This window comes from Alexandromys fortis, unplaced genomic scaffold (genome assembly GCF_014885135.2).
Source record: "Alexandromys fortis isolate MF-2015 unplaced genomic scaffold, M_Fortis_MF-2015_v1.1 scaffold_115, whole genome shotgun sequence".
NCBI lineage: Eukaryota > Metazoa > Chordata > Mammalia > Rodentia > Cricetidae > Alexandromys > Alexandromys fortis.
The window spans coordinates 1,757,391-1,781,206 of NW_026067989.1; the positions used below are offsets into that span (position 1 = coordinate 1,757,391).

General features: G+C 45.9%; 1 protein-coding gene and 1 non-coding gene across 2 annotated transcripts; one reads left to right on the plus strand and one right to left on the minus strand.

Annotated features, from left to right (window-relative positions):
• The first annotated feature begins 11,376 nt into the window (after positions 1-11,376).
• Znf133 (zinc finger protein 133) lies at positions 11,377-22,001 on the plus strand. Its single transcript, XM_050159576.1, is given in 8 exon segments — positions 11,377-11,453; positions 12,619-12,824; positions 16,121-16,288; positions 17,344-17,436; positions 19,988-20,246; positions 20,416-21,619; positions 21,622-21,667; positions 21,670-22,001. Coding segments are annotated over 6 exon segments (1,974 nt in total). The 5' UTR covers positions 11,377-11,453; positions 12,619-12,824; positions 16,121-16,167; the 3' UTR covers positions 21,921-22,001.
• LOC126512078 (small nucleolar RNA U13) lies at positions 15,403-15,507 on the minus strand. Its single transcript, XR_007594904.1, has one exon. It is a non-coding gene; the product is annotated as a small nucleolar RNA U13 (small nucleolar RNA).
• Positions 22,002-23,816: the final 1,815 nt, after the last annotated feature.

Genomic DNA, 23,816 nt, shown 5'->3' on the forward strand with positions numbered 1-23,816 from the left:
TTAAAGTGAGGTGTGATGGTGCATACCTTGGGAGGCAAAGGCACTGGATCTCTGTGAGTTCAAGGCCAGTTTGGTCTACATACCAAGCTCACACCCACAACCCACCTCACCCATACCCCACCCCCCCCAAAAAAAGAAAAGAAAGATGAATACTTAAAAACCTGACTTGTAGCAAGGATATTCAAAGGATACTGTTAACACCGTTGTCTGTTTCCTTGTCTCCACACTCATCCCCCACTTGGCAGCACCAGTTCCTAGATGCACCACCCATGAAAACTAAGGCTGCAAGGCCAGGGGACATCAACAGAGTCAGGCTCCGTTTTACGATCCCAGCAAAGCTTCTTACATACACTTGCATGGCACACTGGGTCCCAAGTGAGCAGCTCCTACCAGCCCACTGCTGGCTAGGGAAAAAAGGGGGTCACTGCAGGCAGGCCACCAGAGGCAGAAAGCAAGAACCAGCAAAACTGCGGCCAGTAGCCGTTGGGACCCTGGAATGATTTCCTGCCTAGCAGAAGTGGGCAGGAAAATCCAGAGGATACCAGTAACTGTGGTCTATCTACAAAGCCTTGACCTTTTATTATTCTCCTGATAGAGAATTTAGGTTTCTTCAAAAGAAAAATTATTTGATGAAAGTAAAGACTAAACTTTAGGACTTTTACAGATCATATCACGGCTTGGAAAATTGCTCAGTGGGTAAAAGGTCTTAGCGGTGCAAGTCTGAGGATCCGAGTTCAAATCCCCAGCCCTCTTCTGTAGCTGCTCGCAGTCGGATACAGGAGGATTCAGTGGGTATAGCCAAGGAGGAGGCCGTGAGCGTCCTGATCAGCTTCTGGGACAGGCGGGATATCGTGTCTTCCAAGACTTGGTATCTTCATCCACATGATAATCTGTGACAAACCGTGGGAGAGCCCGGGAGCCCATTGCTTCTCCCCAAGGGCGTTGCTAGGTGCTTAGTCATCTGAGGAGCCTTGGCCCATTTGCGCAATTCCTGCAACCAAGAATGGTTCCACACCAGCCCTTCTTTGGTGCTGCTGACTCTGTCATCTCTGGAAGCCACAGCAAGCAGTTTTGGATCGGAGCAAAGAGCCAGAAACATGGGTGGCGACTTGCATGGCACAAGGGGCCATAACTGCTGAAGGGCCCCTGCAGCTTTCATGCCTGGATACTTGGCTGGCTTTCCCAGGTTTACAGGGAACGACTCCTTTCTGTTCGTTTGCTTGGCAAATATTTTTTGGCTGGTGTTCAGAGATGATTAAAAGAAGTGTGTGGAGAAGTAAGTTGTAGTCCCCAGAGTGGCTCCGGAAGTTTCCCAAAGGCCTCGAGGTTGGGCAGAAAGGGTGTGCAGGGCTGGGCTGGGTGAGTCCTGGCCCGAAGACCTGCTGAGTGAGGGTGGAGCCACAAATCCGTGCTCCCCACACGCCCCACCCCTAGGTCAGGCAGCAGACAGCAGGCCTTCTGTGAACAGACCCAAGTGAGTCTTTGAGTGCTTGCTGGAGACAATCCTGCCTCCCTGCAGACTGCCCAGCCCAGCGAAGCTGTCCATTGTCACTTGTAAAATTTCCCCAAATCTCACATCAACCACTCACGGGAAGCACACCTAACAAGGAAAGACTCACACCTATCAGCAAAATGCAAACCAAAACCAGTGAGAAGGCAACTAGCAAAACAAAACAAACTAGCCAGAGCTGAGGAGGCGGGAGGGACACGGGAGCCTGTGTGCGCACTCTTGGTGGGAATGTACGATGGCACAGCTGCTATGGGAAACAGCGTCCCTGTTCAGAACAAAAAGGGACAGCCTTATCTGAGGGTCCCACAGTGCTACTTTTGGATCCATACCTGAAAGAATAAAAACCGATTTGAAGAGCTATCTGCATATTCATTTTCTTTATTTTTATTTTTCATTTATCTTTGTGTATACTCCCACAGAGGTCAGAAGAGGGGGGCAGATTTGGAGCTGGTGTTACTAGTGGTTGTGTATGGGTATCAGTGTGTGTGTTCTCTATGGAATATTATTCAGCCTTCAAAAGGAAGGGAATTCCAACACATGCAGTAACTTGAGGACATTATGTTAAGTGAAATAAGTCAGTCACAGAAGGACAAATACCACATAATTCGATTTAAACAAGGCCCCTAAAGTTCTCAGAGTCACAGAGATACAAAGTAGATAGTGGTTGCCAGGGGCTTGGGAGAGCATGCAGGAATTTCAGTTTGGGCAGATGAAGAAAGTTCTAGAAATAGGAACAGCAATTAATGTAGTTAATAACCCTGAATTATAGAGGGGGAAAAAAGCAACCCATCACTTCTGTATTAATGAATCTTACAGCAACAGCAAAAATATCAGAAGGGAAAACAGCTACAGTAAATACAGCAAAAACTCTTAGTCTTGCCCCAGTGTGGCCTCAGGCTGCTGGCTGGTCCCGTCTGCTGTTCCTCATCCTCCATGCTAGCCCCCATCCCAGCTGTGCCCACTTCCTGTGCAGCCCATTCAACAGTGTCTCAGCAGATGGGTGCTTAGAGTTCTGGCTCTACTTCTTATTGGTCATGAATGTGGGTGGGCCAGGGGTTAAAGAGCCATCTCTCCAGTCTCCTGCTCTAAGTCTCGTGTTCAGGCCACTCACACACTAACACTCATACATGCAGTCAAACACCAAATGCACATACAATAGAAATAAGTGGTTATTGTTGTGGTTAGATCAACAACTACCTGTTTGTTACAGTTTTCTGTTCCCAGCCCTCATTGTTTGCTTCTCTTTTGTGTTTTTCTTTTCTGCCTCTTCTGTGTTTAATTGAGCATTTCAAACGATTTCTTCTGCTCTCATATCAACGACAGTGATTTTATGAATATCGTTAGTGGCTACTCTGGAGTTTGTACTTAAACTAATCCAGGTCTATTTTTAAATAACAATATAACATTTTATTCCTGACTAGAAAGAGTGTAACAGTCCTTACATACACACACTTACCACACACAAATATATATACATACACACACATACACACACACATACAGACATTGTGTGTGTGTTTTCAAGACAGGGTTTCTCTAAGTTAACAGTCCTGGCTGTCCTGGCATCTGCTTTGTAGACTAGGCTAGCCTCAGACTCACAAAGATGCCTGCTTCTGCCTCCTGAGGGCTGGGATTAAAGGTGTGTGCCACCACACCTGGCCACATAGTATATATTTTACATTTGAGAATTGTGAGATGTTTTTACTTATTCTGTCCTCACTGTAAGTACATATGTGAGTTGACAAATCTGCTAATTAGCTGAATGTAATAATTTCACTATATATATAGTATATATAGTTATAACATGTATAAATATATATCACATTATGGTGCACATTGTGAATATGATTAATGTTAACTGTGTCTTGACAAAACTGGAGAAAATTAAAATTGAGTAAAATATCTTAATTATTAGATTTTAAGCTTCAGGTTTAATATTTCATTCTCAAAAATCTGAGTTGGGGAAGCAACAATGTGGCTAAAAGCTAATTTTAAGGAGCTCTGCACTTGAACCCAAACACAGTCCCAGTTACTAGCAAGATGCCCTCAACACAGTCCTTACTCATCCCATGGAACAGCTTCTGCTGCTGGTGTAGACTTCTGCCCTAAGGCGCATGGACAGTTAAGGAAAGGGTTCCACCTAGAAGTTTGGAAATGCACCTAGGGCCTCCTGCTGGGGAGACTTCACTTTAAGGGCACAAGGCTAAGCTGCTCCACAGAGGAGAGGGCTCTGCTCCAGGGCACCAACATGAGAAAAGTCTTGCTTGCCCTAGATGGCATATCGATTTTTGTTAGGAAGAATGTGGTGGTGTTATAAAACAAGAGATTTCTTGTGTGTAGGGACATTGGAGGAGTCTTTTGATCTAATATGGCCTTTGCCCCTGGCTCCTGAGACCTTTGTGGTTTCCTGAGTGATAACACCTGTGAGCAGAGCTTCTAACCCCTTTGGAATCTCCTGGGTGATAGGAGCAGCCTTTGTTCCAGTGTGGCGGCTTTTGGTGGGCATCTGCACAGCCCAAGGGTGGGGTCTGCTTGCCAGGGTGCTGTGGGATAATCCTCTGTACACTGTAAAGATTTGTCATTCATATTAGTTTAGTAAAACGCCTATTGGCCAGTAGCCAGGCAGGAAGTATAGGTGAGGCGGCCAAACTAAAAATGAAGAATGGAGTCAGGAGTCACCAGCCAGATGCAGAGGGTACAGGAGATGAACGTGCCATGTTAACAGAGGTACCACCACATGGCAGAGCATGAACCAGGAATATGGGTTAACTTCAAACGTAAGAGCTAGTTAGTCACAAAGCTTGAGCTATCAGCTGAGCATTTATAAGTAATATTAAGCCTCTGAGTCCATTATTTGGGAAATTGCCGCTGGGTATTCGAAACAGGAGGGAGAGAGAGAAACATCTGCTCCCACTGGGACTTTCAGCCAAGTCCCATGTACACACCGCTGGCTGCTGGAGGGAGATGAAGGTTGTGCTGACCACCAGTGTCCACTGATTAGATAGAGGCCTTGTAACGAAACGTCCACGAAAACCCAGAGGACACACACACCAGCCATAAGACTGTGGGTATCTTGGGTGCCAGGGCATGGTAAGTCTAAGTGTCAGCAAATGGCTGTCAGCTGTCTCCGTTAGAATAGATTATCAAATCAATAAGCTAGTCATCCTTATTGCTCTTGGGAGGTGTAGACAGGAGGAGCAGTTTAAGCAAGATACTGCTTAGTAAGTTTGAGGCCGGCTTAGGCTACATGAGACCCTAATAATAAACAAGGGTTGGGAAGTTGACTCAGTTGGTAAAGTGCCTGCTGCCTGATGTATAAACATGAGTACCCAAGTTCAGATCCCCAGCACCCATGTAAAGAGCTGGCACACACACACACACACACACACACACACACACACACGCACACATACACGCGCACACACACAAACACGCACACACAATCCCAGTAGGGCCAACTCAATGAGCTCCGTGTTCAGTGAGAGATCTTGTTGCCAAGCATAAGGCAGATGATGGGCTGAGGGCTGACTCAGTGGCTAAGAGCACTTGTTGCTCTTGCAAAACAGCTGGGGTTGGTTTCCAGAACCCACATGGTGGTTCAGGATCATCCATAACTCGGGTTCCAGAACGTCGGGGGCCCTCTTCTGATCTCTGAGGGCACGCATGTGGTCCACATCCATACGTGCAGGCAAAACTTACTCCTACACAGAAAGTAAAATAAAATAAACAAACCTTAAAACAAGGAAGGTGGTTGAGTTCAAGGCCATCCAGAGCTATGTATTGAAGAATCAAAAGCCAAAGTGGTGGAGAGGAATTGAGGAAGGCACCTGATACCAGCCTCCCTCTCCATGTGTGTGACTGTGTCCACATGTGTAATACACGTGTGTGACTGTGTCTTCATGTGTACACTATGCACATGTTTATTAATTTTAACAGCAACATAGAAAGTCATTTGTGGAAGAAATTTGTCTCTTTTTAAATTAATCTACTTAGTCACAATCTAAGGTGACATTTTTGTTTTTTAAAAGAGGAAGTTTTGAAAAAAATCTTTTTCATTGTTTTTTTCCAAAAGACGTTCTCATCAGTGAAACCTAGTTATTTCCCTTCAGTAGAATCTCGAACTCCAAAGAACTCAAAATCTCTAAGAAGACTGAACTCACCTTTGTGACGGTTTTAGGCACTATGCTGGAAGCGAGGAAAGCAGAACCATTTAGTAGCTGATGCCCCTTAGGTGCCCACCAATCCCTTGTGCGTGCTCTCAGCTCACTGGGGTCCTCGACTGTGAGATGACACCCTCAGCAAACCAGCCTATCAGGAGGAAGCTCTTAGAGTCACGTGCCTGCCTTTCCATTTCAAGCTCCAGGCCACCACTGAGCGCCCTCCGTCATGGACACAGGTGATCCTGGTGCCTCCCTGGGAGGAGAAGCCACGGTAAACATGGTGCAATATAATAAGACGAAAATACTAAGGCAGCCATTGTAAAATGTGCTAGAAAGCCGAAGGAGGAACGGTGGGGTGCGAGGGCCTCAGAGAGCGGCCCTCGGGCTGCAGAAATGGCTCAGAAGTCAAGAGCTTTTGCTGCTCTCGGAGAAGTTCTGGCTTTGGAGAGGGAGGGAAGGAGGAGAATCTGAGACACACTGAGGTGCCTGGTGACCATCCGAGCAACGGCAGAGTGTGGATCTATGGCCTGGATATAGCTATTGTATTTTATTTATTTATTTATTTATTTATTTATTTATTTATTTATTTATTTATTTAGATTTTTGAGACAAGGTTTCTCCGTAGCTTTTGGTTCCTGTCCTGGAACTAGTTCTTCTAGACCAAGTTGGCCTCGAACTCACAGAGATCCGCTTGCCTCTGCCTCCCGAGTGCTGGGATTAAAGGCGTGCGCCACCACCGCCCGGCTTATTGTATTTTATTGTACAGGTAAGGAGACCTTGTTCTGACTGTGTCTTGTTTATTGTCGGAATCTTAGTGTCAAATACAGTGCGGGGCATATAGAAGGTGCCCAGTAGATGATTTGGCTGGCTAAGTAAAACTTTTTGTCTTTTACTTTAAGATCGAGAAAAAAAGGAAAATGAATTCAGGAACTGAGACAGTTAAAGACTTTATCTATCCCTGGCAGGCCATGTTAATATTTATTGAGCAAATGCCATGGTTTGAGATACTTTAGACACACAGACTCATTAAACGGTCACATGACCTATGGAACCTCACATAAATTATGGCAGCATTCACATGGGGGCAGCCTAGCCCCGGGACATGAGCCATTACTAAACCAGATGCCTTAGCTGCTGCCATCGGCCCAAGCGCCCTATCGCTCACTTTAGTCCTGGGACTGATAGATAGGGACAAGCTTTATGTCACCGTCTGTCTTTCTTCTAACAGCGATGTGTGTGAGTATACCTCAGCCCACGGCCATGTTCTCAATGACCTCTTTCTGCTAGTAGAATCACTCCTGCAGAGACAAGCACGAGTTCTGTCCTCCACCCTGGCTCCAGGAGCTTTGTTTGGTACTGTGTAGCATCTGTGCAGTCCACATTCTCGGCTAGAGCAAATATGGTTCCACGTGTGCCCTAGTGCCTAAGGCTATTTCACCATGAAAATGCCCGGATGATCCAGTTTCAGGGCCTTGTTTTGTTAATACTAGAAAGGAATAGTAGCTGGCACTAAGTACCACTTACACATTGAGCTGTCCATGCGGAGAACCCAAGGGCCATTGGGAGTATACATTGGGAGTATGTACTCCCTCTCCCTGAGATGAGCGCTTGTATTAACTCACCTGGAGTTCGCTCTGGAGCAGTGAATTACTGCCGAATAGTAGCGGTGCCCCTCCCCCACGGACTTCAGTAATACTCTTCGTTAGAATGCAATTAAAAGTTTTCATTCACAGATATTTGGAAAATTGAAAAGTCAGCTGATTCCTCGGAGTTCTTGGCTACCCATACTGCCCAGGGGAAAGTTGAATAATCGAATCCTAATGGTTGAAAAATTAGCCTGCTGGGCGGCAGAAAGGGTGCGAGGCAAAGAAGCAATCACTGTGTGTAGGGCGACCCCTGCTGTCCAAAGGGCAGAACAGATAAGAGAACCAAGTCTGTGATCACCTTATGGAGCAGGGGAACTACTAATTTCAATCTCTTGCCTTTGTAAAACTTAGCAAGCACATCATAAATCCACTATGCCCGGGTCTCTAAAAACTTTTAAATTATTTACGTGTGTGTCTTGCCATGGCTTGTGAAGGTCAGAGGACAATTTGTGGGGTCGCTTCTCTTCTACTACGTGGTCCAGTGGATCAACTCAAGTCGTCAAAGCTTGGCAGCAAGGGCCTCTATGCAATGAACCATCTTGTCTCAGCGTGTGTGTGTGTGTGTGTGTGTGTGTGAGATGAAGATTGAGTATCTTTCTTAACCATTTTCTACCTTGTGTATCTATTTTTGTAAGACGTTTATAAAGACAAAAACCACAAGACAGTCACAAGATTACAGTCTCAAAATACAGATTGCTTATCCTACATCCCAATTGGCTAAAGCTTAGGTAAAGCTCAGCTGTTAGTTCCTGATAGGCTATTATTGTCTAAGGGGGATAGCAACAGCCCCCTGGTCATGTCCTCCGGACATCTGCTGACCCTTTGCTAACCGCAGGAGCTGTTTGGAATCCTATCTGATTGGTCCATCATTACTCAACGGATAGGCGAAGTTAGGTGGTCAGCAGTTTTGTGTAGCTTGGGTTTTCCCATTAGCTAATACTTTCCCTAAAAGGGAGCTAGCGACCCCCGGCTTTCCTCAGGAGTGAGGGTGAAGTTCAGAGGCCCACAAGGTCCCAGCACATAAATGGAACCTTTTCCAGCCTCACAAGAGCACTGGCTGCTCTTCCAGAGGTTTTGAGAAATAGGGGTTAATTTAAGTTGTAAGAGCTAGTTAGTAATAAGCCTAAACTATCAGTGATCATTTATAATTAGCAGTGAGTCTTGTGCTAATTGAGTCAATTGGGGAAGGCTGTGGTCCCAGCGGAAACTCCATCTATTAGCACTAGTTCCATAGAATTGCTATAAGACTAGTTAAAAGGAACTCTATTTTGGAGGTCAGGAAAAATATTTGAATTCGATCCCAGAAACTTAGGCTTCTGATAGTCGTTCAAAGTTCCTCGTTCTTAATAGATACAGCAGAAGGGGGGCTCCATTGCTTATTTTTTGACAAATAAGGCTGTTGTGACTTTTTACTTTCCCTTTTTGGGGGCTGTTCCTGAAATAATGGGATGAGCACATAACAGCCAGACAGTCAGTCTTCACTTGACCCTCCCTGCTGGGTTCTTTGTGGTTCTCACAAGCATTCCTTGTTTCTGTTATGATCCTCTCAATCTCCTTTGGAGGAAGAGTCACCTAGGGTTTGAACTAATGGGTTGCTAGCACAGCCCAAGTGTTAGTACCCTGATAAGAATTACACTGGGCAACAGCAACAACCGGGAATAAGGAGGAGAACTACAAAGTGTATGGAGTTCTTCAACCAGCTTTCTATTCAGCCGAACCAAATCCCATGAAAGAAAAATCCAACAGTGGATTTTATTCTCCTGCAAGAACCAAATGACTTGCTCTTTAAGTTACTGTTCAGAGGCAGATATCCAAATACAACTGAAAGTGACAACCTGCATATAAAAATGCCAGTTTTCAGCCCATAAATTCTTTAAGATAATTCCGTGGTCCAGCAACTTGGAGCATGGAACTGAAAAGCCTTTCTGTTCCATTTGCTTACCGACACCAACTACATGTGCAATGACTGCCGCATTTCACAGTGTTTCAGATGTATCCTGTGGGGGTCGCTGGTACAGCTGAGTGGTTAAGCATGAACTTAGCATGTGGAGGGAATCCTTAGGTTCAGTTCTATCATGACAAAGGAAGCAAAACCTGAATCTTATTAAATTCATTCATTCAATATTAAGGAAGAAACCCTGGCATAGAACCATGGGAATCAACGAGAAAGCATTAAGTTATTTAAAGGCTCACCGAAAAATATGTACACTAAGCCAAATAATGACAAAAATCGATTCCTCAGGGACAAACTCCATCCTCTCTTCAAGGATGACATTGTGTGGTGATCACAGCTGACATGGATACATCCAGTAAGGAAAAGTAAAGCCAAGTAAAGTCCATGCATGCTGAAAGTGTCTCGGATATCAGTATGACAAAGCACAATCTAATTAAAAGCAATTCAACCAGCACAAGGACATGGATTAGTTGGGTATAAAGATTATAAATATGTCTATAATTTAACACAATTATGTTAGAAAGCTTTACAGAAAAGATAAAGTACTGATAACTGAAACATTCGTGATGTATTCCCGAAAAAAAAAAAAAACAGTAATACCAAGCACACACCATTAACATTTTTAAACACGGAACCCGCTTCTGCTGCCATGCCATATGTTCCCACCGTGGTGACTCCATCCCTCTGGAACCCGAAGCCAAATCAGCTTCTTCTTCTTTAAGTTGCTATTGGCCGTGGTATTTTATCATGGCAACAGAGAAGTAACAGATCTACTAGGCAAGAACCACTACTGTTTCAGCTACATCTCTAGCCCCCCGAAACAACAACAACAACAACAACAACAGGGCTTCTCTGTGTAGCCTTGGCTGTCCCAGAACTCACTCTATAGACCAGGCTGAAGTGAACTCAGAGATCCACCTGTCTCTGCCTCCTGAGTGCTGGGATTAAAGGTGCACACCACCACTGCCTGAACTTAATTCTTTAGATGAATCTTATCACATTGTGACTTTTTTTTATAGGATATTCTACTGAAAGTACCTCATTGGTTATTTGGAGGGAGTAGGGAAAGGATAATAAATCCAGTTCATTTAAAGTTACGTATCCATCTGTGACCTTACTGACTCTCACAAACTAGTTCTGTAAGGATTAGTAATATAAGGATTAGTATATAAGGATTAGTAATGTAAGGATTAGTATATAAGGATTGGTCTGAGCATCAGGATCATGAGAAAAATAAACAAAAATGTGATTTAAAGTAGTGTCTGATAAAACAACTTGCTTCCATTTTAGGCTTAAAAGTTATCCTATAGTAAAGTAAAACGAGATTCATCATGTTTATGATTAAATCTGTTTCTCATGGATTGGGTTCGCCTGTTCCAGGAATGGCAACCGCGCCTGTTTCCAAAAGTCATTATGACCACCTGTTGTTATGACCACCTCGTTACGATTACCTTGCAAATATGTCTTTGTTTCAGCAAGTTGCTATAACCAATATGTTATGCTTAATTTCTGCTCCTGTAACCCCAACGGTTTGTCTGCCAACTCCCCCATTTGGAAACCCCCACTTCTGAGCTATAAAAATCTTTACTCCATGTCCAATGCTGATCTCTTGAACCCACTTTTAAGGAGAGTTTTTGCCTAAAATATACATGGTCCTAGCTCCAAACTCTCACAGGTTCCCAACCTCGCAGCAGGTACTGAGAGACCCCGAAAGACCCAAAGAGTGCAGTTCTTCCACTGGGTAACCAAGAAGCATCTCTGGGACGCTATTTCAGCTCGCGGGTGGATTTGTGTGTGTATGGGACGGGTGTGTGGGGCGGGGCGTCAGATGGCACCGGGTGCGGAAGTCGCTGCAGGGGGCACTGGGGAGTGTAGTTTCTCAGGCAGAGGCGCTGAGAGGAGCGTGACTACGTTTTAGGAACGTTATCTTAGGAAGGAGGATAACGCCTCCAGGTACCGAAGCAACCACACTCCAGCTAAGCGGGACGCACTCGGCCAGAAATGGACCGATCAAAGGACCACGGGAGCTGCGGGCAGTCCAAGTTAATGGGTGGCGCGGGGGCATCCTGGGAGGCGTGGTTCTTGCGCCTGGAGGACTCTGGGTGATGTAGTCCCGACGCCTGCTGGGGGGGTCGCTCCCCCAGCTGGTGGCTGGAGCAGCCCCTTATTCTTTGGTGGCGTCGGTGAGTTTCTCTCTCGGGGGCCCCTATTCGGGACCGAGGGGAAGATCATGCAGGGCTGGTCTTGGGGTCTAGCTGGGCACTCGGCAGTGGTGCTGGAATCTGGGAGCTGAGGGGACGCGCCCGCGCGGGTGTGTTATCTTGGGGGTGTGAGCATGCATTTCTGAGGAAGTTGTATGAACCTCAGCTGTCCTAGTGTTCTATGGGTGCGCAAGGCTTGGTTCTTCTTTGGTAGGGTTCTTGTGGGTGGGGACAGGTTCAGCGTTGGTTGAAATGGCAGTATTGTTATAGGAGATCGCTCAAGCTTTAGGTGCCTAAGTAGGTGAGGCCTGAGTAAGGAGACTTTTAGGGGTGTGATATTTATTTACTAGGTGTTGGGATGAGACTGTCTAGGTCTGTGAGCCTAGACAGAATTTCTTTGGTGTTTTGGGGAGTTAGAGGTCTTTTGGTCTTACCACTTCTCAACTTTGCTGATATGTGATGAGGGCCCCGTACCCTAGCCCAATAAGCCCAGATTTCACTGTGTGTCAGGTGGCTATGTTGGCCCGGTCTTAGGGTCTCAGCTTAGTGCTCCCCACTCCCAGTTAGGGCTTTAAAAAGGAGGCGGGCAAACTGGGACCTATTCCTCAACTTTTTCAAAGCACCCAAAGACTTAGTGACTACAAGAACCTTAGGGTTTTTAAATTCCATTTTAATGTTTTGTTATAGAGAAATCCCAAACAGCCAGAAAAATATAAAAAATATAAAACTTCAAAGACCTGTCACCCAGATGCTGGCCACCCTGTCACTAATCATGATTCATCTCAAAGTTAACACACGAAGGACCCTTAGCACCCGAGAGACTCTGGGCCTCACAGCCATGTTTTCAAGGCTGTCACTTCCTAGTCGGTCACCTTGGCAAGGGCCTGATCTCATTGTGTCCCCAGTCTCACGTGTAAAAGGAGAGTAGCATCTACTTGGAGTTGTTGCTAGAATGAAGACTGCCTGGAGCAGTCTCTGGAGTGTTCTAAGCGTCCAGTAAGTATTGACTTTCATGACTACCAGCCAGACAGGATTATCTTACGCCTGCCATCAGCAGCACGCCAGGGAAGGCTGAGTTCCTCGACCGCATCCCAGCTTGTTCTCTAGGAAGTACCCACAATTCTTCTCGTCTTGTCTTCTGTGGCAGGTCCGTTCCTAATGCCTTTAAGGAAGAAGCAGTGCACAGCCCTGCTTCTTGAAGCCCTGGAGCTTGAAGATTTCCAAGGACTTTCCTGAACCTTTGTTGTTGTTTGTTTGTTTGTTTGTTGTTGCTGTGCGTCCTGGGACCCCTGGCTGCCTACAGTGCCTCCTGCTGGGAAGAATACTTTTGGGTTCCTGACTGCCCAGCTTCAGGTGAGTGTCGTTCACTTTTGCATCCTGAACCAGGAGTAGGTTTGACTTTGCTCTCATCTTGTATCTTGTGGTGTCCCACTGGGGACCAGAACCCCAGCTGGCTCTCCCAGGAAGATCCCCTTGCTCTAAGGGTGACAGTTTGTGCAGGGAATCAGTATTCAGGCCAGGTGTGCTCACTTACTGCTCCTCCCGCCATTTCCCCTGCGTTCCATTCCACATCAGCGTTTGTTCGCCTTGCTCGGTCCTAGGGCTCGTCAGGAGCTGGCCTGTGTCTGTCCTCATTTGCTGTTTGTCCTGCTGGAATAGTTTTCAGTTATTTTCCTGGCACCTACTTCAGTAGACATCCCTAACACCTAGTGACAGCTGCACACACACGATTTTATTTTAAAAGATGCATAACTTTAATGCATACAATTTCATTGTCACACCCAATGCCATTAAACTTAATCATTTAATATTCAGTCCGTGTGGAGTTTGCGAAGTATGTTTTTTGTTGTCTTCTCTTTTTTTCTCCAGATTTAACATCTGTGATCGAAGGTAAAAGAGATGTGGAATTCACCCAACTGGCTTTCTCTTCCTGTGCCCCTCCTCCTGTTTCCCTGGGCCTTGCTGGGCCATGTTTAACAGCTGTAACTTACCTGGTGATACAAGCTGGCTCTCTGAGTTTGCCTTGCTCCTTTGTTCTTTCCAGATTCACTGTGTTTGATTGGCTGTGGAATCCTCTCCTGAGTTCCACGCGTGCTCACTTAGCTCCACGAACTGTCACTGACACTGGCTGCTTCCACTATGGTCTGGGTCCGTGGATGATCAGTACCATCTCCTGACCTCTTCACTTACTCTCTTACCCTGCCCCCAGGCACGTTTGTACAGAAACCATGAGGATCTTTTCAGCTGTAATGATGTCAGCCGGTGACTTTTCATCTTAATCAAAGTTGAAACCAGTGTCCTCCAACACTAGGTCTCATTGCCCTCTACTGATGCTTGGACTTCCTCTTCACTCCTCTGTCCTGACTTGCCACATCCATCGTTCCTCTGTCTTGCCAGCCTATGCCCGGGCTATTCTCTTGTCTGAGCTATTTACTCCCGCACAGCCTTCAGACCTGACAGAGGTCTCTAACCGCTCTTTAAAATTCCAGAGCCCCAGTCACTTCTGTTACTGTTCTTCTGTGCTCGTGCGTGTTTGTGAAAGGGTGTGTCTTATTCATTCACCTCTTCCCCTAGGCTGTAGTCACTTATGTAGAACGATATAAGATAATACTCTCCACACCTTTGGTGCTTTGGTGGGTTCACTAGAAGACTGGAGTCAGCAAGGACCCCTGGTCTCACCCTCTTCATGTAGCATGCAGTACCTGGCTCCCTGCCTCTGTGTGTTCTCTCCAGCAGGGTAGCTGGAACGTCATACATGGTATCTTAGGGGTGCCAAGAGTGAAAGTTGTCTCGTGTTCTTCAGTGTAAGCTGGTGATACAGTGTTACCTGAATCACGGTTATTAGTTAAAGCAGAGGCAACCCAAAACCAGTGTTTAAGGCTGGGGTAAGGCAATCTGAACAGCAGAAAACATAGTGATAGTAATAGATTATATAACCCCAGAGGTAACAACCCAACTGTATATAAATAAATAACTGAGTTCAATAAGCAGGGAGATGGGACAACTGCTCTTACAGAGCTGTAATGACTGAACTCAGGGTGGAAAAGGGAAAGAGAACATTGCCCCTCTGTACATGCCGCAGTAATAACTGGTGTGGTGGGCTTCACACACGTATGGTTGAGTCCGTGAGTGGAGGTTTGAAGAGACACGGGTTACTGGTAAAAATCTCCAGGTATTCCCTCAGCACTGGGAGTGAAACTGCGATCTGTCCACACCAGTGAGCCAATCCCCGCTCGAGTTTCTGCTCTCGGTGCTCTGTGTGTATGTTCAGAGTAGCGTGGTGGAGCACACTGTCCTTTTGTGAGGAGCCACTGGATGGATTTGTGGCTCTGCCATTTTACATCCCTGCCTGTAACGTGTAGTGGTCGAGTTGTGATTTTGAAAGTTTATTGAAGACTAGTTTCTTTTGCTTACCATCGCTCTGTGTTCTTCTACGACTCCTAGACTCTCTAGTGGATTCTCAGAGTGGAGAGTCGGCCCTTCTCCCTGTCTCATAGTACTTTCATATTTGATTCAGGTCTGTCATCTGTTTTGTTTTGCTTTGCTTTGGAGACAGGGTCTCTCCACATAGCCCTGGCTGTCCTAGAACTCACTATGTAGACCAGGCTACCCTCAAAATCAGAGATTCACCTGCCTATGCTTCCCAAGGGCTGGGATTAAAGGTGTGCACCACCACACCCAGTCCCAGTCAGGTATTTTAGAAGTGTTTTCTTCTATCATGCTTTTAGATACTTGTTCTGCGCATTGTTTTTGTTGGTTTGTTCTCAGAAAGAGTAATTACATGAACGTTATACTTTTATCTCTTTTCTTTCTCACCTTTCTCTTTGGTCCTTTTGCATCTTTATTTTTTTACCTTCAGGGTTTTTCCTGGCCATTCTTCAATGTCTGTCATTTTTATTCAGCCTATTCTTGGATATTTTTTTTTTCTTCACGTCAGACGGGTAATGTGCCCACGTGGTAACAAGGTTTAATGGGCGGCACATATCGCGCACTAGCGTGAAACCCCAATCATCACGCTTATGAACCATGAAAGGATCTATTCTTGGATATCTTATAATTTATTCTTCGCTCTTCATAAGCAATCCTGCAGATAGGCCTTTTCTGTGTTTTCTCCCAGACAGATCTTCTTGGGGTCTAGATTCTGCCCATTTCTCGGTTTCTTAGTTTTTGAATTTTTGATTCTAGATGTTTTCATGTATGTCTCAAGATACTTAATTCAAGCTAGAGTTAGGATTTTATTTTGGTTCTTTTCTTTCTCAATATGAATCTTTTAATGAGGTCATTTTTAGCTGAATTGTTTGAATTCTCATTTTCTGTTTTACATTTTAATTTAAAAAAATGGTGTTTGAGATTAGTTTTTATTTCATGTATGATGTTTTGCCTGTATGTATGTCTGTGTACCACATTCACACAGTGCCTGTGGAGACCAAAGAAGGCATCGGATCCCCAGGGGTTGCGTGCTGCCGTGTGGGTACTGGGAATCAAGCCAGTCCTTTGGAAGCTCAAACAGTTCTATTAACTGCAGAGCCATCTCCCACTCCAGCTTGAGAAAATGCTTTTGTAAGCTTAAATATGGTTTTCATAATGGTTGCTGAGGATAGAGAGGTCAGTGTCCTTTGGTGTCTGTTTTCATTCGTTTTGTTTTGCAGGTACCTGGCTTCGGGGCAAGCAGGGCTGTTCTGTGTTACAGGTACACATGGCATTCAGAGATGTGGCTGTGGATTTCTCTCAGGAGGAGTGGCGCCTGCTGAGCCCTGCTCAGAGGTCCCTGTACAGAGAGGTGATGTTGGAGAACTACAGCAACCTGGTGTCTCTGGGTAAGCGGTGTTGTCTCAGGATGCACGCTCTCAGTTAGTGCATGTACACCTGGAATTTTAGGCTGTGCTGGAGAGGCCATCTTGCTTTTTGTATTGACTTTTGGGTTTGTTTGCTCTCCCTGCTCATTCCCTGTTTTCCTAGGGAAGTCTGATTTTGTAGAGTTGAATGTCAGTAGGAGTGTGTGCACGCGTGCACACACACATGTGTGTGTGTGTGTGTGTGAACGTGCGTGTGCACACGTGTGCGGCATGATAGTTGTAATCTGTGTCTCTAGGCTTTTCCCTCCAACCTGGGGCTCTTTCTTTCCCTAAGTTAACTTTTTTAAAATGAGACAGGTGTGTTAGACTTTGTACTTTTGGGGCAAATACCCAAGAAAACACCTTAAAGGGAGGAATTACCTTTTGTTTTTGTTTCTGAGGCAGGGTCCTCTACATACCATTGGCTGTCATAGAATGCACTGCGTGGACTAGGCTGGCCTCAAACTTGTAGAGATCCATCCTCCTGTGCCTTCCAAGCGTTGGGATTAAAGGAGTGCACCACCATGCTCAGAAGGACTTACTTATGACGGTTCACAGTTTCAGTCTGACCTGGGACTGGGCCTTGACAGATCCCAACAGTATACTGCATGCCAGCCAGGAGCAGAGAGAGGGAGGAAGGGCGAACCTGTGTGTGTGGACTTACTTTTCATCTCTAGTCCATTCAGGCCTAGCCTACGGGGTGATGCCACCCCCTGTCAAGGCAAGGTCTTTCTTCCCAGTGAGTCCTCTCTGGAACCCCTCACAGACAGTCTCAAAGGTGCACTGCACTGATCTCCTAGGTGTTTCTCTACCCAGTCAGGATTACTCTAATAGAGTTCTGTCCACCCAGCATGGAGCAGACTCAGTGTACCCTCATCTGGGTTCACTGTCCCGCTGATCTCAAGTAACGGTTAACCCACGGCACTGCCCCTGAAGCTCCTCCTCCAGTCTTTGCTTTGGAGTCTATTCCAAAGGTAAGTCAGAATTCCTTCCATACCCTAACCTATAGTCATCCTGTTTTCGTTTCTGGTGAACAGGAATTCCAGTTTCAAAACCGAAACTTATCACCCAGCTGGAGCAAGGGAAAGAAACATGGCAAGAAGAGAGGAAATGCCCACAGGCAGCTGCAGGTCAGGGTGAGTGGGGAAAGCCTGGGCATACGGGACGCAGGGCTGGTAGCGGCCCAGGATGCTGAGGAGAAGAGACAGTGATGAGGAACTGGGTTCTCTTTGACTCAGGGCCACCCTGTCTTCCGGCAGGAACTTTCCTGGTGTCTCTTGTCTCTTTTTCCTTGAAGCCTCTGGCCTCCTGCCTCTGCTTTCTGAGAGCCGGGATTAAAGTCATGTGGCACCATGCCTGACTGAGTTTTTGAAATTTAAACTTATATCAGTATTGATTAAATCTGTATGAACTTTAAATATAGGAGCACCTGTAGATGTAAGATACTTTTCAAACTAATTCATTGAACTGATTATATTTTGTGTTCAATTTTCCCTCAGACTAAATAGCCCAGAGTGTTCACATAATGGCAGATTCACAGTCAATGGAAAGAATCAGCCAGTGGAAAACTGAAATTTTGTTTTCCTGTCACTCCATACAGATGTTACAACAATGTTGAAATTTCTTTGAAAGGGCCAATTTAATTCTGAACTGTGTTGACTGCAAATAAAAGCCAGCTACTTTGTGTGCCCACAGAAGTGAGGAGACTCAAGTTGCTGGCCATAAATAGGACCCCGACTCAGCTGATTTGATTTGTGAAATGCCTTCTTGGTGACACAAAAGGAAGTTGCTAACAGCAGCCAGGCTTCAGATACACCCAAGGAACAGGCCTGGGGCACTGCTGGCTACCTAGTCAGGGTGCTCCATTGTCCTGGGGCTGGGGAGGGATGGGCATCAGGTTGGATCAGTGGCTCCCAGACTGTCATTCACAGCTGTTGTGACAACCACAACAGGTGGGAAAGAATTGCACCTAGGTGCTGGAGAGATGATGCAGCAGGTAACGGTTGTCCTTGCCAAGGACTCAGGTTCAATACTCTCATGACGGTTCACAATCACTGAGCTCCACAAGCACCAGGCACACATGTGGTACCCAAACATATACATGCAGACAAAGTATTCATACGCATAAAAAATTTACTAAAAGAAGAACTGCACTTAGTTACTTATAAGACATTGGAAGATAAAAGGGAGGTGTTTCTTTGGTAGTTGGCCATACAGAGTGAAGGGCTTTATGTTAGGAAAGGGTGCTTATGCTTACTTTAATAATGAAGACAATTATTCTAACTATGCTAATTTAGTTATAACTGAAAACTGCATTCAGTATAGGGTAGAATAATGTAATTCTGATAACTGATTGTCCATTGGCTAAGAAAAAGAGTGTTTAGGAAGATTCGGTAAGATCTGTACTAACTGCTCAAACCGTTTGGTCACTGACTGCCTTCAGCTGACCAGAACCAGCACTGCTGAAACAGTAAGAGGTACAGCCAGAGAACTGATTCCTGGGCTTGGGCTTGGTTTCTTCTTAACTTTCAGTTGTCACTGATGTCTGTTGCCTGGGTCTTCTCAGGACCTATCCCTTCCCTGTCATAAGCTGCGTCTCTGCTGTGAGACGTGCAATGGTTGTCTTCTGGTTCTGTTGTTGTCACCTAGTCCTGTAGTTTCATGTTTAACAACAACAATGTGTATATCAGGCTGGCCTCAAATCCATGATCCTCCTGCCTCAGCCTTCCAGTTTCCCCTCGTGTTTCCTGCCTGCCTGCTTGCCGGTCTGTCTGTCTCCCTGTGGTTCTAAGGACCAAGGCCCATGAGAGCGGCAAGTACTCTACCACTCAGCTGTATTTCTAGCCTCCAGGTTTGTTGTTTGTACTGATCTTGGGGACATTTTTATTTACACTAATTCTGGAAATTAACAGGACTTAGAGGTTAGTTAGGGGCATCTTTGACAACACCGTGGATCTTGCTATAATCACGCTGTTCCCTGCTAAGGGCTTACGGCCCTGTAGAATTCTAGCAGAGTGGTCCACTGATACCGTGTTTGTCAAGTGTGGGGACGCCAGTGCAAGTGTGTCATGCACTTTCAATTTAACCATTGCTTCTCTTTTTTTAAAAATATTTGTTGGAGCAGGGCATTCACGTGCTCTGGTGCACATATGGAGGTCAGAAGACAACTTGTGGTACTAAGTTCCCTCCTACCGTGTGTGCTCCAGCTTTGGTGACAAACACCTTGTCTTGCTACACCCTCTGGGCCACCCACTCTCCTAGGCTGTCTTGCACTAGAGTTGGAATTATGCTTTCTCAGGCTGCTTGCTTCATCCTCCAGAACAGCAGGAGACATTTCCACACGGGTCTTGTTCACAGCTCTCTATCAAAAGCACAGTTACACAGCACACAGGGGACACAGTATCTGTCTCGGTGCGGCTGTGAGTCAGAGGTATTGTAGTAGTAACTGTGCGGAGACTCGTGTATTGGCCTGATTCACCCATCTGTCAACTGTGGTGCTTTTTATAGCCTCGAGTTTGTAGTGCTTCTCCGGATGTAGTAGGAGATGGGAGAGGTAGTGAGGCTGGGGAGGAAGTCTTGTGGGGTAGCTCTGAGGACCAGGTGCAGTCACCAGCAGGTTAGGCAGGATTGTTTGGGTGATCCCTGCACGGACCCCATTCTGACTTGTTCTTTTCTCCGCAGCACAGGCAAAGCTGGAACTCTGCCCTGGTCCTGTCTGCCCCCCGGATCTCACCAATCAGAAACTCCCTGTGCAGTGTGTGCTGAGTGATTGTGCACCGTGGATCTTTACATGCCTGTGTGCAAAATGTCACGCCAATGCAGGAGACGCCTGCCATGGGGCCCAGGAGACGCAGCAGCGAGCCTCTGATAGGAGCTCCTGCAGCGATAAATCAGAAGGTGGAGAGAGAGGTGCCAGGCCTTCATTTAGAAGGACAAAGAAGCCGGGCGATGGTGGCGCACGCCTTTAATCCCAGCACTCGGGAGGCAGAGGCAGGCGGATCTCTGTGAGTTCGAGACCAGCCTGGTCTACAGAGCTAGTGCCAGGACAGGCTCCAAAGCCACAGAGAAACCCTGTCTCGAAAAACCCAAAAAAAAAAAAAAAAAAATAGAAGGACAAAGAAAAGGAGTTTGGGGACCCTCTCCAGGCCGTCCCTAAAGCAGCCAGTCAGCTTTCGGAATGGTATCAGACGGGTAGGGATGGCGACCAGCCCAGCACAAGCTGGGTGCACTGAAGAACCCGAAAAGTTGTTGAAGCGAATAGAAATCTTGGGGTTTGGAACGGTCAGCTGTGGAGAGTGTGGGCTGGGCTTCTGCAAGATGACAAACCTGCTTAGTTACCAGAGGATCCATTCAGGGGAGAAGCCGTATGTGTGTGGGGTGTGTGAGAAGGGCTTCAGCCTAAAGAAGAGCCTTGCCAGACACCAGAAGGCGCACTCTGGGGAAAAACCCATCGTGTGCAGAGAGTGTGGGCGAGGCTTTAGCCAGAAGTCAAACCTCATCATCCATCGGCGGACACACTCAGGGGAGAAGCCTTACGTGTGCAGGGAGTGTGGCAAAGGCTTTAGCCAGAAGTCAGCTGTTGTGAGACACCAGAGGACTCACTTAGAGGAGAAGACCATCGTGTGCAGTGACTGCGGCCTTGGCTTCAGCGACAGGTCCAACCTCATCTCCCACCAGCGGACGCACTCAGGGGCGAAGCCTTATGTTTGTAAGGAGTGCGGGCGGTGCTTCAGACAGGGGACAACCCTTGTCAATCATCAGAGGACTCACTCAAAGGAGAAGCCTTACGTGTGTGGTGTGTGTGGGCACAGCTTTAGCCAGAATTCAACTCTCATCTCCCACAAGAGGACACATACCGGGGAGAAGCCATACGTGTGTGGGGTATGTGGACGAGGCTTCAGTTTAAAGTCCCACCTCAACAGACACCAGCACATCCACTCAGGGGAGAAGCCCATCGTGTGCAAGGATTGTGGGCGAGGCTTCAGCCAGCAGTCGAACCTCGTCAGGCACCTGAGGACACACTCTGGGGAGAAGAAGCCCATGGTGTGTGAGGAATGTGGACGAGGCTTTAGCCAGAAGTCAAACCTCCTCGCACACCAGAGGACACACTCAGGAGAAAAGCCATTTGTGTGCCGAGACTGCGGGCGAGGCTTCAGTCACCAGGCCGGGCTCATCAGACACAAGAGGAAGCATTCAAGGGAGAAGCCGTACGTGTGCAGGCAGTGTGGACTGGGCTTTGCCAACAAGTCAGCTCTGATCACACATAAGCGGGCACACTTTGAAGAGAAGCCCTGTGTGTGGACAGAGTGTGGCCCAGAGACTTTATCCAGAAGTCACACCTCACCTTACATCAGATGACACATAAGGGGAGAAAACTTACACATCCAAGACCTGTAGACAGGGCTTTAGGCAAAGGTCTCACCTTATCAGACACAGGAAGATGAAAGGGCCCACCACAAACGGCTCCTGCAGCCCGACTCGGAAGCCTGTTTGGGGCACTCATCTGGGCCCTTCTATTCCCTTTGAAAATGAGGATGATGGAAAGGTTCATTGTCAGAATTCTTACACTTTCGTGAAGCAGACCAATGAACTTCATAAGGCCTACGGGCAGTAACTCAGCCCACTTCCTTCCAGTCTCACCTTCTGTGGCCTGTTGTCTAGTAAACTTTCAGCCCACTTCCTTCTGATCTCACGTTCTGTGGCCTGTTGTCTAGTAAACTTTCAACCCACTTCCTTCTGATCTCACGTTCTGTGGCCTGTTGTCTAGTAAACTTTCAGCCCACTTCCTTCTGGTCTCATGTTCTGTGACCTGTTGTCTAGTGAACTTTGCTTCTTTACAAGTCTGCAACCTGATCTGTGATTCTCATTCTTTTAGGAAATGGACCATTCGGGTGTCTTGAACTCACTGTTCACAAAAATCCATTGCTTGGGAGATAAGGGCATAGCTGCAAGACCCGTAAGGCCTCAGAGAGAGTAAGTGTGTGGCTAAGCCACACAGAGTGGTTTCAGTGGCTGTTGATGCAGCCATTCCTAAGCATTTTAATACCTCAACCTGAGCGTCTTGTTTCGGGATCTTTGTGGAAGGGTTTTTACCTCATGAAGTGAAATTCATTTAAACGGGCAGGAAACCCAATAGAAATTCCAGCTATGAAATCAGATTTTTCTTTTCACCCAAATTCACTCCAAAAGTTGTTTTTATACTTAAGTGCATATACCCAATATTTATTTATTTATTGTTTGTCTTTTCAAGACAGGGTTTCTCTGTAGCTTTGGAGCCTGTCCTAGAACTCGCTCTGTCAACCAGACTAGCCTCAAACTCACAGAGATCCGCCTGCCTCTGCCTCCCGAGTGCTAGGATTAAAGGTGGGCGCCACCAAGCAATTTTTAAAAGATAGTCCAGAAACACAGTTGTTGTTGTTGTTGTTGTTTTTAATTTTATGTATTTGAGTGTTTTTCCTGCATGTATCACAAGCATGCTTGCAGCCCTCGGAGGACAGAAGAGGGCATCAGACACCTTAGAACCAGAGTTATGGATGGCTCTGAGCCACCATATGAGTGCTGGAAATAGAGTCTGGCTCTCTACAAGAGCAGCTGTTGTACTTAACCTCTAAGCGATCGCCTCTGCCCCCTAATTGCAGTTTTTCACCCCAATTGCATACTAGGATTATCTGGATAAGATAGCATACTATATTTTCCTTTCAAATGCTCTTGCAGTTAGGACTTTTTATCCAAATTCACTAATTCTTATAGTCTTTAGGAAATAATGCCAGATTTTAAAAAAATTACCAGGTATGTGATTTTTCTTATAAATTTCCTTAGATTTTTGGAGTGTTCATAGACTATATGCTGCATTATTTTATGGACTGTCAAGAGATAAATAGTTCATATCATTGCACTGTAGGTTTAGGGGACACAAATGTGTTCCCAGGTTTCCCTTTGGATGATCAAGAAACAAATTAAAAACCAAATTTATGTAAACAGTGGGGACTTTGGGGAGAGAAAACCATTATTTCTGTCCAGATTTTCTAGAACTGTGGTATTTTCAGTTACATCTGCTCAAGTGTGAATGGTATAAGAACTAAATCTTCTAAGATATATGCAGAAAATGTAATTTCTTCTAAAATTCACTGAAATCATGGAGGCTTGTTTTGCTGTTGTTACATACCCTTTGCAAGAATTTTCTTCTAAATGGCATTGAAGTACGATTTTCCCGTCAAATTGGCTCAAATAGAGAAGTCTTGGGGAATAATTTCTATGCCAGAATTTTCTTCCAGTGTATCTTAAAGACTTATATTTCATCCAAATTTCTTTACTTGATGGGTACTAGGGTGGGATAGGAAAATAAGCCCTCTTCCACAAGTGGTAAGAAAACACTTGTTAAATTTTGTAACTTCCTAATAGGAGCAGGCTCTGCGCCATATTTTCTCCACAATGGCTCCTACACATGATTTTTAAGAATCCAGATTCAGACCAGTGTGCACGTTTGTTTTATCTTGTTCTTTCCTCATGT